The 13336-nt window shown below is 59.5% G+C and overlaps 2 protein-coding genes across 3 annotated transcripts in view; one reads left to right on the forward strand and one right to left on the reverse strand.

Annotated features, from left to right (window-relative positions):
• Window positions 1-947: 947 nt before the first annotated feature.
• SSRP1 (structure specific recognition protein 1) lies at window positions 948-10469 on the reverse strand. Of its 2 annotated transcripts, XM_043913788.1 has the most exons (18): window positions 10313-10469; window positions 9743-9866; window positions 9132-9317; window positions 8394-8499; window positions 7908-8098; window positions 7593-7823; window positions 7347-7450; window positions 7132-7260; window positions 6682-6903; window positions 5920-5992; window positions 5805-5813; window positions 5388-5526; window positions 5247-5292; window positions 3410-3539; window positions 2820-2990; window positions 2570-2658; window positions 1695-1881; window positions 948-1444 (listed from the first exon to the last, which is right to left on the reverse strand). In XM_043913788.1, the coding sequence occupies exons 2-18, from the start codon at window positions 9794-9796 to the stop codon at window positions 1373-1375; spliced, it is 2139 nt and encodes a 712-aa protein (XP_043769723.1). In that variant the 5' UTR covers window positions 9797-9866; window positions 10313-10469; the 3' UTR covers window positions 948-1372. The 2 variants fall into 2 exon arrangements, with proteins under 2 accessions (XP_043769723.1, XP_043769728.1); XM_043913793.1 differs by lacking the exon at window positions 5805-5813.
• A 1494-nt stretch (window positions 10470-11963) lies between these two features.
• Window positions 11964-13336, forward strand: part of P2RX3 (purinergic receptor P2X 3) — a 32776-nt gene continuing 31403 nt past the window's right edge. The window contains exon 1 of the mRNA XM_043876451.1: window positions 11964-12483. Coding sequence (XP_043732386.1) covers window positions 12365-12483 — 119 coding nt within the window. The 5' untranslated portion in view covers window positions 11964-12364. The remainder of the gene's footprint in view (window positions 12484-13336) is intronic.

Consider the following 13336-nt stretch of genomic DNA (forward strand, 5'->3'; position numbering starts at 1 on the left):
CCGAGTTCGCCGGGGCGCATGCAAATAAAGCGGCCCACGGCCCACGAGGGCCCGCCCCGGGTTCGGACCCCCGCGAAGCTGACGCAACTCGGCTCTGGGGCGGAAGGCCACCGAGACGGCGGCCTAGAGAGGAGGCGGCCCGGGCCGAGCGGCCGGCGGGCTGCAGCCTTGTGGGGCCCGCGCGGGAGAGGCTCCCCCCGGCCAGCGCCTGGGGCCGGCTCAGTCTGCAGCGCGCGGGGATGACCGCTGACCCTTGCGCGTCTCCTGCGGCGCCTGCCCCCGCGTTCCCAGCTGGCACATCCCTGTCAGGGAGGGCCCCTGGAGCGGGGCACGGCAGCCCTCTCCAGTATCCCTGCCTGGAGGGTCCCATGGACAGAGGAGCCTGGCGGGCTGGAGTCCACACAGGGTCGCAGAGGGTCGGACACGACTGCAGCGGCTTAGCAGGCATGCCTGCCCCGCCCAACATAAATTCCCCCAGCGTTAACAATGCCGCATACCCCTTTCCTCCTTCACACATACTCCACCCCTTTCCTGAACCCCTATCAGGCTACACCCCCACCCCCTACCCCAACACACAGCACTCTTCCCCCCCAATTCTGCGGGCTCAGGTTTCCATTCCCCCCGTTTGCGGGGAAGCTTGGTCAATCCTGATTCCATTATCTGAAGACTTCCAAGACCCTGGACTCTTAAGGCTGGAGCCGGAGCTGCCCTCTCAGCTTCGCTAATGGAGTGCTGCTGTGAGAGAGACTGCCTAATCAGATCAGCTCTCATTTCTAGACTCTCAGGTGGCCCATCCCACCAGAAGAGACCGAAAACCAGTGCTTGTCCAGCCGGGAACAGAACAGGCTGTACCTGGAGACTCACTTCCCAGCTGAAGGGTCAGATGAGTGCAGTAAACACCAAGAGTGAGAGCCATACAGCGGGGTGAGAGAGAAGGCCTAAGGACGTGATTGCCAAAGTCAGTTCCCTTTATTAAATGTTCATTTTTCACAGACCAGAAATACAAAATAAAAGTAGAAATAGGCCCCAGTTAGGAGCTACAGACCTGCCCTCACAGGACCCCTGCCTGCGGCAACTTGTACAGGACAAGCAGCAGCTGTACCCCAAAGGCCAGGAAGGCAGGGGGCGCGGTGGGATCCGGCCCTGCCCTGGCCCCCACCTGATGTCTCCCCGGATTATAAACAGCCATCTTCTGAAGCCGCAGGGTGAGACACCTCCCCTGCGGCCCCAGGAAGTGCAGGCTAGCAGGAAAGCTTGTTCAGATGGCGCAGAATCCAAGGACTGCATTTCATAGGAGAAAACGGATACCAAAACACGGGTGGGGAGACTCGGGCTGGGACGGGGCAAGCTCCAGGAGACACAATCTTCCTCTCTATTCATCAGACCCTGACGCCGAGTCTTCTGAGCTGGGGGGAGTACTGGCTAGTTCTTCTTCTTCAGAGTCCTGAAAGCCAAAGGTCTCTTACAGGGGAGAGGTGCAGAGTCCAGGCCACCCTCGCCCCCAGCAACTTTTCAGGGAAGGACCCCCCACTTGGCTACCCGCTCCCTGCACCCCAGTGTTAGCCTTCAGAAGCACAGATTCCACCCACCCGCTGCCCTTCATTACCCCTCTGTCCAGGATGTCTGTCTGTCCCACCACCAGCCCAGCGGCCCCCACCCTTCCAGGCCCCACGGCCCCCCAAGCCCCACCGCACCTCACTCCGCCTTCTCTTCTTTTTGCTCTTGTTTTCTCCGGAAGAGCTCTCATCACTGGACACAAACTCTTTGCTCTTGAAGCTCTCGCTCAGCTGCCTTGATGAAGACTTCGACGATGAGCTCCGAGAGGGTGTGGATTTCTTCTCCATCTTCACCTTGACTTTTTTCTTCTTCTTGGACTTGTCCCTAGGTGAGCAAGAGGGAAGAGGGTACTGGGCCCTCAGGTTCCCCACATCATCAGGGCCGAACCTCTCCTGGTTTTCACGGGGCCTTTCCCAATCCCAGCCACACTCCCCAGCTCTCGCTAAACATACAGAGACAGGTGTGTCAGCCCCGAGCGCCCCAGGGGAGCTCATCATAACTGAATCACCGGAAGGATCAAGGGCTACAGCCTGAAGCAGCCCCATATGCAAAACATGCTTAACGTCTGTTGAGTCACTAAGTCCCGTCCCACTCTTTCTGAGAGCCTGCTGACTGCAGCCCGCCGGGCTCCTCTGTCCATGGCACTTCCCAGGCAAGAATACTGGAGTGCGCTGCCATTTCCTTCTCTAAGGGATCTTCCTAAGGTCTGTTACTTTATCTTTAAAACTTCATGTGAATTACGCTCCATAATGATTATTTTTAATCTCCCCCACACCTTGAAACAAAATTGAAGGAAAATACGGCTCTTAGGAAAATGAGCCTATTTACCCAAGTTACCTTCAGAAATACTCCAGCCCATTCCCCACACCTGGGCAACTGCCTACCCCGATCTGAGCAGCACTGCCCTACTGCAGGCAGAAGTGTGTCTGTTAACACCCCAATTCTCAACGTGGAACTGCAAAAATATCTGCCAGAAAAGCAGCTCCTGGGTCATTTTGTTTCCAACTCTCACCTCTTAGAGGACTCTCCACGGCCGCCTTCGTATTCCTTCATGGCTTTTTCATATTCCCTCCTGGCATCCTCAGCCTTGCGATCCCACTCCTGTCACACACACACACAGGGAATGAAAAAAACAGAAAAAAAAAAAAATGAGAGCCCCCCCTGCCCCAGTGCAGGCAAAACCAGCACAGAACCGTTGCCCTGGTCCCGCCCGCCTCCGTCCGGTCCCAGGCTCCCGACGCCGCGTGTGCGCGGCCCCTTGCCTCCTTCTTCTCCTTGGACATTCCCTTCCAGATCTCGCCCGCCTTCTTGGAGAGGTCCGTGACGCTGATACCCGGATGGTCCGACTTGATCTTCTCCCGGCTGGCATTCAGCCACAGCATGTAGGCAGACATGGGCCTCTTGGGGGCATTGGGGTCCTTGCCTTTCTTTACCTGCGTAGGAACCCATAGGCCGTCGGCCACCTACTGCCCACAAAGCTCCACGTTCTCCCCAAGAGAGGACCTGGACCTCCTTCTTAGAGGGACACAATGGAGAAAAGACTTGGGCAGCGACAGGCTAGATGGAGAGCCTCCCAGGGACGGAGACCATGTCCTCCGCTGCTCTGCACCCCAGCCTGAGCTCACGAAGAACCCCCTCCTTGGGCTCTGGGGACGGAAGCCTGCTCCCAATTTGGATCTCCCAGAAGCTAATTGTCTCAAGGGCCACACTGAAAATTCTCCAGGCTCCTCCTCAAGGCCAGCGCCGGTGGTTACAAAACTCGGCCCAGCAGCACCAGTCCGCAGGCCCTATGGGGGGCTGCAGGAGGATGGAAAGAGGACAGCCTCCCCCCACTGCCCAGCAGAGTCTGCACCTCGAGGGGCTTCTTGCGGCTCTTGCGGTCCTTGGCCATCTTCGCCTTTTTAAGCTGCTTCCGTTTCTTCTCTTCCCGGTCGCTGTCGCCATCATTACTGGAGGAGCTGGCGGAGGCGTTGCTGTCAAACCTGTGGAGGACAGCCCCCCACCAGCTCAGGACAGGACAGCGAGCCCGAAGACCCCCACCCAGACAGACAGAGATGGAGCAGGGCTGCGGCGCGCGTCCTCCTCTCGCTGACATGCCTTCGACCGCCCGGTCGCCACCCGGCCGTGGCAGCGGCTTCCTCGTCGAATCCATCAGTGAGAAGCGAACGACGCAGTGGGCCTCAGTGGCTTTCTTGGGTCACGACCTAACCCAGACCTCATGCCCCTGGAGTCAAAGCCACCATCTCATCTTGCCCAGAACACGCCCCAGGTCCACTTCACCGGTTCCTCTGAGCTAACTGTTTTAACCCTGCAGTCTTTGACGAAGAGATAATCAGCTACCATATAAGAAGTGGGGGGACCACCCTCAGTCCAACCCAGTACCCATAAGCGGTCCTCTCCATCACACGTGGAACTCCTCAGAAGACCGAGCCCCGTTACACCTGAATCATGGTGCAGAGCCATTTCCAAGGCATTTTCACAAGCGTTTGCTCACGAACCTTCACACCCAGCCCCATTCAGGGGGAGCTCACCCCAACCACAGGCTCTGGGGTTGGGGAGGGGGTCCCGTGGCTTAGTTCTGACCCATCAGAGCACATCTCAGAACTCAGACCCAGGAAAGGGGAGGCAACCACACTATTCACTGCTGCTCTGGAGAAGGAGGCACTTCTGAGGACTGAGCCTGCCCCATGCTGCTCAGGGTCATTTAGCAACGCGTGCAGCGAACCTATCTAAAAATAAGGAAATCAGAAGAAGTGAAAATTAAGATTCACAACTTTTGAGCACCTGGATTCAGGTCGTGGTGGTGGTGGTTTAGTCACCAAGTTGTGTCTCCTCTGTCCGTGGGATTTTTCCAGGCAAAAATAACTGGAGTGGGTTGCCATCCACTTCTCCAGGAAGTCGTCCCCACCCAGGGATGGAATCCACATCTCCCGCACTGCAGATGGATTCTTTACCATCTGAGCCACCAGGGAAGCCTTTGGATTCAGGTGCCTCAGCCCAATTCTATCACTGAACTATCTGGTTACATGACCTGGTAAAACTCACTCTTACGCGAAAGTCAGTTTGAGTCAGATTCCTGACAGTGGCAATCAAGAGTCTCGATAGAGAACTTCCTGGTGGGACACAGGTTTGATCCCTGGTCTGGGAAGATTCCAACACGCTGCAGAGCAGCTAAGTCACAATTCCCATGAGTCACAATTCCTGAAGCCCCTCGCGCCCTGGAGCCCCTGCCCCAAAACAAGAGAGGCCACTGCAGCGAGAAGCCCGCAGACAAAGCCGTAGAGCAGCCCCTGCTCGCCACAACCAGAGAAAGCCTGCACCCAGCAAGGAACGCCCAGCGCGGCCAAAAATAAATGTTTTTTTAAAAAGTGGTGATGGACACTACCATCTCACAGGGGAGGACACGGAGATGCACTGCCTGAACACCCAGGACCCCCAAACAGGAAGCGGGCAAGCTCCGGCCCCTTCCGCCACTCTCTCCCCACTCTCCTTTTCTGGGTTCAGGACGCGCTTTGCGCTTACAAAGCGTCTTGACAGCTTTCGAACCGTGTCCCTGTATCACTTCACCGGAGGTCACTTTTCTACCCTCGGTCAGTAGGTAACTCCGGGACTTGGGAAGCCCAGAAATATTCTGGTCCCCGAAGCTTACGGGCCACTCCCTCACCCCGCCAGGTGGACCCACGACTCACTCCTCTGCCACGTCCTCCTCCTCTTCACCCGGGTTGAACGACTCATCTGAAAAAGAGCACAGGCCGCGTGAGCCCCGCCCCCGGGGACCCCGCCCCGCCCAGGGGACCCCCGCCCCCCGCCCCGCCCCGCCGCCCGCCCACCGGTCTCCTCGCCCGAGTCGTCGCTGCTGTCGTTGGCGTGCTCCTCTCGGATCTTGCCCTCCTCCTTCATCCGCTCCAGGTAGGCGTCGTGCTGGTCCTCGTCCGAGTCGGCGTACTCGTCGTAGCTGGGGTTCATGCCCTGCAGGGCGGGCGCGGGGCTCAGGGCCAGCCCCACCCCCGCCCTGCGCCCGCGGAAGCCATCCCCATGCCTGTGAGCAGCTCGGAGCGGCCGCCCCCGGAGCCCCGGGGCCGCGTGTCCACACACAGCTCAGCGCGGGGCGTCTGCCCGACTCCCTGCCGACCCGGTTAGTCCAAGCCCCTCCCGCGCCCGGCCCCCGGGGGGCCCCTGGGGGCTGCGGAGCCTGTGCTAAGATCATGCCAGGAAGCCTGTACCCGGAGGGGGAGGGTCTCACGCACCTCTTTTTTCTACAAGGGCGAGAAGAGAAGAGAGAGTGAAAAAGAAGCCGCGCCAACCCCGGCCCCTTCCCCGACAGCGAGAACAGGGGCGCTCCTCCCGTGCACGCCCAGGTACCTCTTTCAGCCCGCGGTTTTTGATGTTGAGCTTCTTGGCGTTGACAAAGTCGAAGAGCTTGCCGTACTCCTCCCTGTGAGGAGAGGTGTCCGTCACCCGATGGGCAGGGCTGACGTGGGCTGGGCCGCGGGCTGTCCTGACACTCCGCGGGGCGCCAGGGACCAGGGGCCCGAACCCTCGACAGCACGATCGCTCCCGGGATCTCAGAGACCCCCAGTGGATGGCAAGCAGAGGAGTTGGACGTGGGTCTCAAAGGAAACTTACAGGATCTTAAGATTTCAGGGGAAGAATAGGCAGGAAGGGGTGTGTGCCTGTCCAACACGCAGGAGCAGGGGGCGAGGCGGCCGGGGGACATGCCCGGCGTTTTGCTGGCCTGTAACCCATCCTTCTCAGGCTGTTATAAAGGTTGAGGGTGAACGTGTCTGTGAAACGTGTAGCCCCCAGCCAGCATTTGATAAACAGCTGCTGTGTTCTCGGGCACGGAGCTCATTCCCGGAAGAGGGAGACAGCATTTCCATCGTGGGGGAGAGGAGGAGAACCAGTACCAAACACACGGGGCAGTCGGGTGTTTTTAAGTACAGAAAGCAAGCAATGGACTAGCTGACACGGGCTAAGCACCCCAAGGGGGACTGCCAAATGCCAGGCCGCAGAAGAAAAACTCTACGTCAGAGAAGACTCCCTGGCCTGGGGAGGCCGGGCCGCCCGGTGGACAAGGCTGGGTCGGGACCAGGGTGCCCGGGAGGGCTGGGCAGAGGCACTCACCTCTCAATGCTGCTGAAGGTATACTGGGTGCCCTGCTTGGTCTCAATTTCAAAGTCAAAGGAACGCGTGGTGGTGGTCCCACGGGCGAAGTTGACAAAGGAGATCTCATCGAAGCGGATGTGCACGGGCGGCTTGTGGACGTAGATGAAGCCCCGCTCCAGGGGGTACAGCAGCCCCGAGCTGGCCTTGTAGGAGCAGGTGATGCACTGGGCCCCTGAGTGCCTGGGGGAGGGGGTGCGCTCAGTGCTGCTGGGGCAGCGGGCACACGGCGTGCCCCAGGCCCCCCAATGAATAAGCCTCAGGAGGCTGCCCCCTCGAGCGACAGCCCGCCCAGGCCCCCGCGAGGCTGCATTCCCAGAGAGTGCATCCCCAACCCCCGGCAGGCAGCAGCCCAGGCCCCCCGATGCACAAGCCTCCCCGGCAGGCAGCAGCCCAGGCCGGCGCGCTCACCCTTGGAAGTTGCCAGGGACCGTGATCTTGCGGTTCACCAGCGCTTTCATGACCCGGCTGACCATCTCGTAGAGGGATCCCGACATATTCTTGGTGAGCCGCCCCTCGAAGCGCTTCTCCACCTCCTCCCTGCAAACAGCAAGATGCAGGCAGGAGCACTGCGGCCTTCCGCCCACCCGCCGCCCACCACCCAGGCCGGGGACAGCCTCACTCACTCGTTCATGTTGAGTGTCAGAGAGATGTCCTCGTCCTTCGAGAAGAGGAGGATGAGGAAGTGGTAGCGGGTCTGGCCCTGCTTGATGGGGGGGTCCAGGCTGATCTGCGGGGGAAGGACCGACCGGGTTCAGCGCCAGCCAGGGCTCCGCAAGGACCAGCCAAGGAACTAGACGGACACGGGTGACATCCGCCTCCCAAAGACCCCGGCGGGCCCCAGGGTCAAGGGCCCGAGGGTTCCGGCTGACCACAAAGAACATCTGGCGCTGGTCCTTGTGGGGCAGCAGGAAGAGCCGCAGCACCGTGGTGTAAGGGATCTTGTAGTCAAAGGTCTTGCCGTGCAGATGCAGGAAGGTGGGGTAGATGCGGATGTCGTAGCGGCCTCGGGGCGTCAGGCACTGCAGCTCCCGGAAGATGCAGATGGCGTCTCCAGTGGCCTGGATCACGTCCGCCTTCGACAGCACGTTCTGGGCGAAGGCCTGAGAGGCACATGCAGGTCATCAAGCTGCAGGGAGCCGGCCTCGGGGCTGTCCAGGGCCGCTCAGCAGCGCGGGAGGCCTCACCTCCACGGGGTCCACGCCGTCCTCCTGGGTGGGTGGTACATAGAAGCGCACCTCCATGAGGGAGACCTCTGCGTCGTCGTTCTGGTGGAACTCCAGTGTCACCTCGTTCTTACCCGTGGTACACTGGGACACGTTGCTGAGAGGGATCTCGAAGACCGGCTGGTCGCCAATGTCGAAGGAAAGCAGCTGCCCTGTGGGGAAAAGGCGGACGACCCATCCACAGGCTCTTCCCCTGGCTCAGCATGAACTGCACTCCCACCAGACTGCAGGTTCCTTACGGAGAGGGCCCGGGGCTGTCAGTTCATCCCAGACCCCCGGGACCAGGCAGGCTGCCTAACACACTGTCGGTCCCCGATAAACACATGATTATTTAGAAACAGACAGGAAATCAGACACAGTGGCAGAAAGAGAGCAAGAAAAGTTAAAGGGGGAAATCTTTCATCTTTCCTCCTTCCCTGAAACCTCAAATCTCCCAGGAGGACTCACCACCAAACTTCACGGTTCCCCAGTTCCAACCCTTCACACACAGATCCTTCTCCATTAGCTCCAGGCGATAGTGAGTTTTGAAGAAATCAGAGAGTTTCTCAAACTCCTGTAGTGAGAGGAAAGAGAACCAGCCCAGTAAACTCCTGATGGCCTGAACACCAACGGATGTTCTGGGATTATCTGTTTCTGAGAAACTGTCCCAGTATACCTTTTATCAGAAATCCATGCTGACTTAAGAGTCGCAGCTATAAAACTGTTTAAAAGACTGTTGAAAGAGGTTATTTCTGGGTTATTTCTCAGGCTGGCGGAAAAATAAAGTAAGGGGCTGACATTCTCAGTTATGGGTCTTGCAATGTTTTTCTGAGTTTGAACAAGTATTGCTTTAGCAAAAGTGGAAATGAAGATGAAGTGAAATCTTTAATGCACGCAGACCACAATGGAAAAACAAAACCCAAACTAAAGCATCAGGTAAGACCCAGAACCTGGATAAAGGCAACAGGCAGAAGCCACCAAAAAAAAAAAGAAAATCCAAACAGTAGAAAAACTTCTGGAGTTAGGGAACAAACAATCTCCTGAGATGACCCAAAAGTGAACATTGACTGCTTAATGGCTTCAGTGGTCCTGCTGTAAAGAGCCCAAACCAGCGATCGCACAGTTATCAGAAGAAGGGCCCCCACCTGTCTCTCCAGAAGATTAAAACTAAAGGAGATACACAGTCAAGACAACAGGGTGTCTCACCGATTCCCGGAAGCCGTCGTACTTGTAGACGTGGCCGTTCTTCGTAAGCAGTTTAAGCCCGTGGCCCAGAGCCACCCGGCGCCAGATGCCTTCCGTCAGCTCCCCGGCCTGGATGTTGTCCACTTTGCCCGTCTTACTGTTCTTAAAGATGATGCCCTGACGGCTCAGCCTCAGCCGACCGTCATTCTGTCGGGGAAACAGGCCCACATGCGTGGGGACGCCGCAGCACAGCAGACCAGGGTCAGTCCCACCCGGCACCCCTTCTGGGCCCGCCTGATATCCACAGACCGGAGCAGCAGCAGCCGTGGGGAGCCCTGAGGGCCAGTAAAGAGAGACAAGCCCGCCAGGTCCCTTGGGCTCTAATCCTGGCTCAGGCATCCACAACCCTTGCAGGGAGTGTTCCAGGCTCCAAGACTGGGCTGCAGCTGAGGGGCCCTTCAAGCGGACCTGATTCTGGTCCTTTCCCCTGGTACCGCTTCTCAGCTGGGGGGAACCCTAAGCACACACGGGTACTCTGACCCCTTTTCCAAACCAGCATGCCCATTCAGAGCATGTGCACGGCCAGTGGCCCTGCAGGTGCTGCTCCCCTCCCTCCGCGGGGCCCTCCTCACCATGGAGCCCTTCACCTCCTGATACACGTCGTTGAACTCCAGGGTTTCTGCCATGCTGACCTAGCCCTAATGGTACCCCCCGAAACTCCTGGGTGGGCGCGCAGACGCAGGGCGCGCTGGGGATCTGGATTTGAGAGGGAGAGAGGTGGGTAGGAAGTACGGCCGCTGATGGTGCCCCCGGATGGGCGCGCTACGCCGGGCATGCGTCCGATCTCCTCCACCCAGGAGCCCACCGGCCGGGCTCCGGGGCCTGGGCCCAGTCCTTGGGGGCCGGGCCCAGATCTGGGGGCCCGGCCTGCCCCAAGAAGTGCTGACACCACCCCCCCACCCGACATCCGCCCTGGGCGCTGCACCGGGCGCCACGGCACCGAGCAGCGCAGCCCCCCAGGCCCGGCCGGCTCAACGCGCAGGGCGCCCCCCCAGACCCCCAGCGCCCCCAGACCCGCAGCTCCTCCCGCCCCCCAGAATGGACTCGCCCGCGGCCGGTCGCCTCCAATACGGGCCGGTCCACCGCGCGCACCCCGCAGGGGAGCCGGGCCCGCGCCCTGCACGCGGCCGGCGACCACCCACCTCCTCGGGCCGGAGCCTCGCGGCCACCGGCGCCCAGGCGGTGGGCGCGCCGGGGCGGGGGGACGGCGCGGGCGGGGGTCGGGCAGGGGCGCTGGGCAGGCTCTTCCCGCGTGCGCGGCCCCGCGTCCCGCCACCGGAAGCGCCGGCCATAGAGACGGCGGCCGGCTAGAGAGGCGCCGCCCGCTAGGGGCCCGGCTAGAGCGCCAGCGGCGCCGGAGGACCTGCGGGCCCCGCCCGCCGGCGTGGCTGCCGACCCCGGCCCCGCCAGCCCGCGCGGCCCCCGACCCCCGGGCCCGGAGATCGGGGGCCCCTTAAGCGCTAAAGACGCCTGGGCTTTTTAAAAGATAACTTGCGCAGTGTTTTTCACAGACTGGGCCCCGAAGCGCGTGGCCCTTGGAATGATGCGCGTGTGTCTCCTGTACAATAGTGGTTTCTGTGAAGCAGAAAGGAGTCTGACCCAAGAAGGAAAAGATTGGAATAGTTGTGCAGAGAAGTAACCCCTCCCACTGGCTTCCAGAAGAATGCAGGCGTTGATGTCGCTGTGACTGCATTGCCCTCCCCTGTCCAGAGAGGACTGGGTCCTTTTGCAAATGAGCTCGCTGCACACACACACCCCCCCACCCCACCCCGAAACTTCCAGCAGCCCCTGCAAGTTGTGAGTTGCCTGGAAGGGGCTGGCCCGCGGCCTTGCCAAGTTCAAGCGCTGGTGTCAGGTTCATCACGGAGCCACAACTGCTTTGAAAGCCTATCACCCTGGGACTGCGGAAGCCAGCCACCCCCACAACCCCACCTTCTAGAGTCCTAGGGTGCATCTTGCAAAATCAGAGGCGGCCAGACTTGGGAGAGATGTCTGGGTTTGTCGGCTCCAACCTCTTTTTGCAGATGAGGAAAACTGAGGCCCTTACGACAGTTGCCCCGGGGGTCTCAGTTGGCGACAGAGCTGAAGACAGATCTACCTACCACGGTCTAGCTCTCCTCTGTCATCTTCACTGTGACTCTACATTCAGAATGACTGACAATACGTGTCGAGCATGGAGACATTAAGGCAGAATGTTGAAACTCAACATTTCTCTGACAGTCTGACGTGTGGTTACACCAGTAGCTTCGATCCTGGGACAAGACACAACGTGAACGCACCGTTGCTCCCTGAACTCATGGTGTTACCCTCTGGACGATGGCTGTTCCCACACTCTCTAGCAACATAAATTCAACTAGATTCAGTAAATACGCATTGAGCTCCGACACGGTGGTAGGATTTGAGGAAACTAGCAAACAAGATGGAAACAGTTCCAGCCTTCCAGGAGCATGTAATCAAACAGATGATTCAGATCAATACTCTGACAGTAAAACAACCCCCACAAAAAACACCCAGCATTATAATGCAATGCTGCAAGTAGAACCTCAGCCACTGCCAGGATGGATAGGAAATAGAAACTAAGTGACTCTTTAGTCACCCTCTCCCGTGAGGCCAGGAGAAAGGTTCAGGGGACCCCCCTCCCCCAACCCATGCTGTTGCTGGCAGCTCTTGAAAAGAGGGGGGTGTCTGTAGAATTGAGCGCTGTAGGAAGACAGGAATGAACTCAGCTCAAGCAGGCTGCTGGGTGGGTGGGGTGGGGTATTACAAGGGGCTTTCAGGAAAGCGTGGAGCAGCTGGTGAGCTGGGATGGAGACGCAGCACAAGAGAACAGAACCTAAGCGGTAGACAGAGTGCAGATAAAGCATAAGTCCCAGAGGGCCCCCGCCAGCTGCATCCCAGGCAATCAGGAGCCTGGGATTGGAGACCCCACCCCTGCCATGACATCACAGGGGAGTGGGGTGGAAACCAACAAAAAGGGGGTCACCCACCCTGGCCTTGGACTCTTGGCAGACCTGAGGGTGGAAAGCAGAGAGAGGCTGAGCCCCGGGGCTAGGGTTGCCTGACTTAAAGGAACAGGCTCCACATTCCTCAAGCCCCCTCTAAGCCGCCCCCCCCCCCCCCCCCAGCCTCCATCTGGATGACCCCTCCCTCCTGAGTCCTCCATTGGGTCTCTCCTGAGGGGTCATTCTCTCAGCATGAACTGCATCTCAGATTTCTTCACCTACGAGACCACCAAGTCGGTGGTCGTGAAGAGCTGGACCATTGGGATCATCAACCGAGCGGTTCAGCTTCTCATCATCTCCTACTTCGTGGGGTGAGTCTCTGGCCCCCAGGACCTAGAAACCTGAGGTCCTAGCGACCCCAAGGGCCGCCCCCGGATCCCGTCCTCCCCCGCCTCCCCTCAGTGTTGCTGCCCAGCTGCCTAAGCGTCTCCCCTGTGGGGGGGTGACATTCTCATCTGTGGGGCCCCATCCGAGGCACTGGCCTCCGCTGCCATCATCGGGGAGTTCTTTCTTCCACTAAACCCTCCAGAGTTGGACCGCAGCCATGCACCCCGAGGAGGGGAGCTGTGGCCCCTCCACCGTCTCCCCTTCACTCTCTCGTCTCCCCGAGCCCCAACCAGAGAACAGACCCCCCCCCCCCCCCCCGCACACACACACACACACACACACATACACACACCTTCCCATTGCCTTCAGCCAACTCTTCAGGGTCTCAGAAAGACGGGGGAGCCAGGGGAAGGGAGGAGAAGGCGATGAGACAAGGGAGTCGGTGACAGGTTGACCAGGTGGATGGCGGAGAGAGCGCGGAGAAGGGACAGGCTGGGCAAGATGCTGCAAGGACGTGGAAGGGGAGCCCTCGCTCTCTGAGCGCAGGACAAGGTGGGGAGGTGGGGTGGGGGACCCTGCCCCTGTGGGGAGACCGGTGGCAGGCAGAAATGGGTGCAAATACCCCTCCAGGGAAGATTTACTGCAGAGAAAGGAGGCTTTTCTGAGCATGACATAGGGGACCACCCCCTCAGGGGCCAGAAATACTCCCCTTTGTCAGAGACCATCGGTGCCCTGCATCCGCCTGACTTCATGCCCTAGAACCCATCCTGGGAGTTGCTTAAGGGCCAGGGAGGTCAAAACACCCCCTCTTGGCCCCCACCTCTTGCAGGTGCACAA

The sequence above is a fragment of the Cervus elaphus genome, chromosome 1 (assembly GCF_910594005.1).
Source record: "Cervus elaphus chromosome 1, mCerEla1.1, whole genome shotgun sequence".
NCBI classification, from domain to species: Eukaryota; Metazoa; Chordata; class Mammalia; order Artiodactyla; family Cervidae; genus Cervus; species Cervus elaphus.

Bases quoted from the DNA above. Each gene is read 5' to 3' on its own strand.
- SSRP1 (XM_043913788.1), bottom strand. From the start codon at position 9,796: ATGGCAGAAACCCTGGAGTTCAACGACGTGTATCAGGAGGTGAAGGGC. The intron at 7,451-7,592 runs GTCAGCCGGAAC...CTTCCCCCGCAG, and splicing joins AGCGCCAGATGTTCTTTGTG to ATCAGCCTGGACCCCCCCAT. The intron at 5,293-5,387 runs GTGGGCGGGCGG...GCTCTTTTTCAG, and splicing joins CGACTCGGGCGAGGAGACCG to ATGAGTCGTTCAACCCGGGT.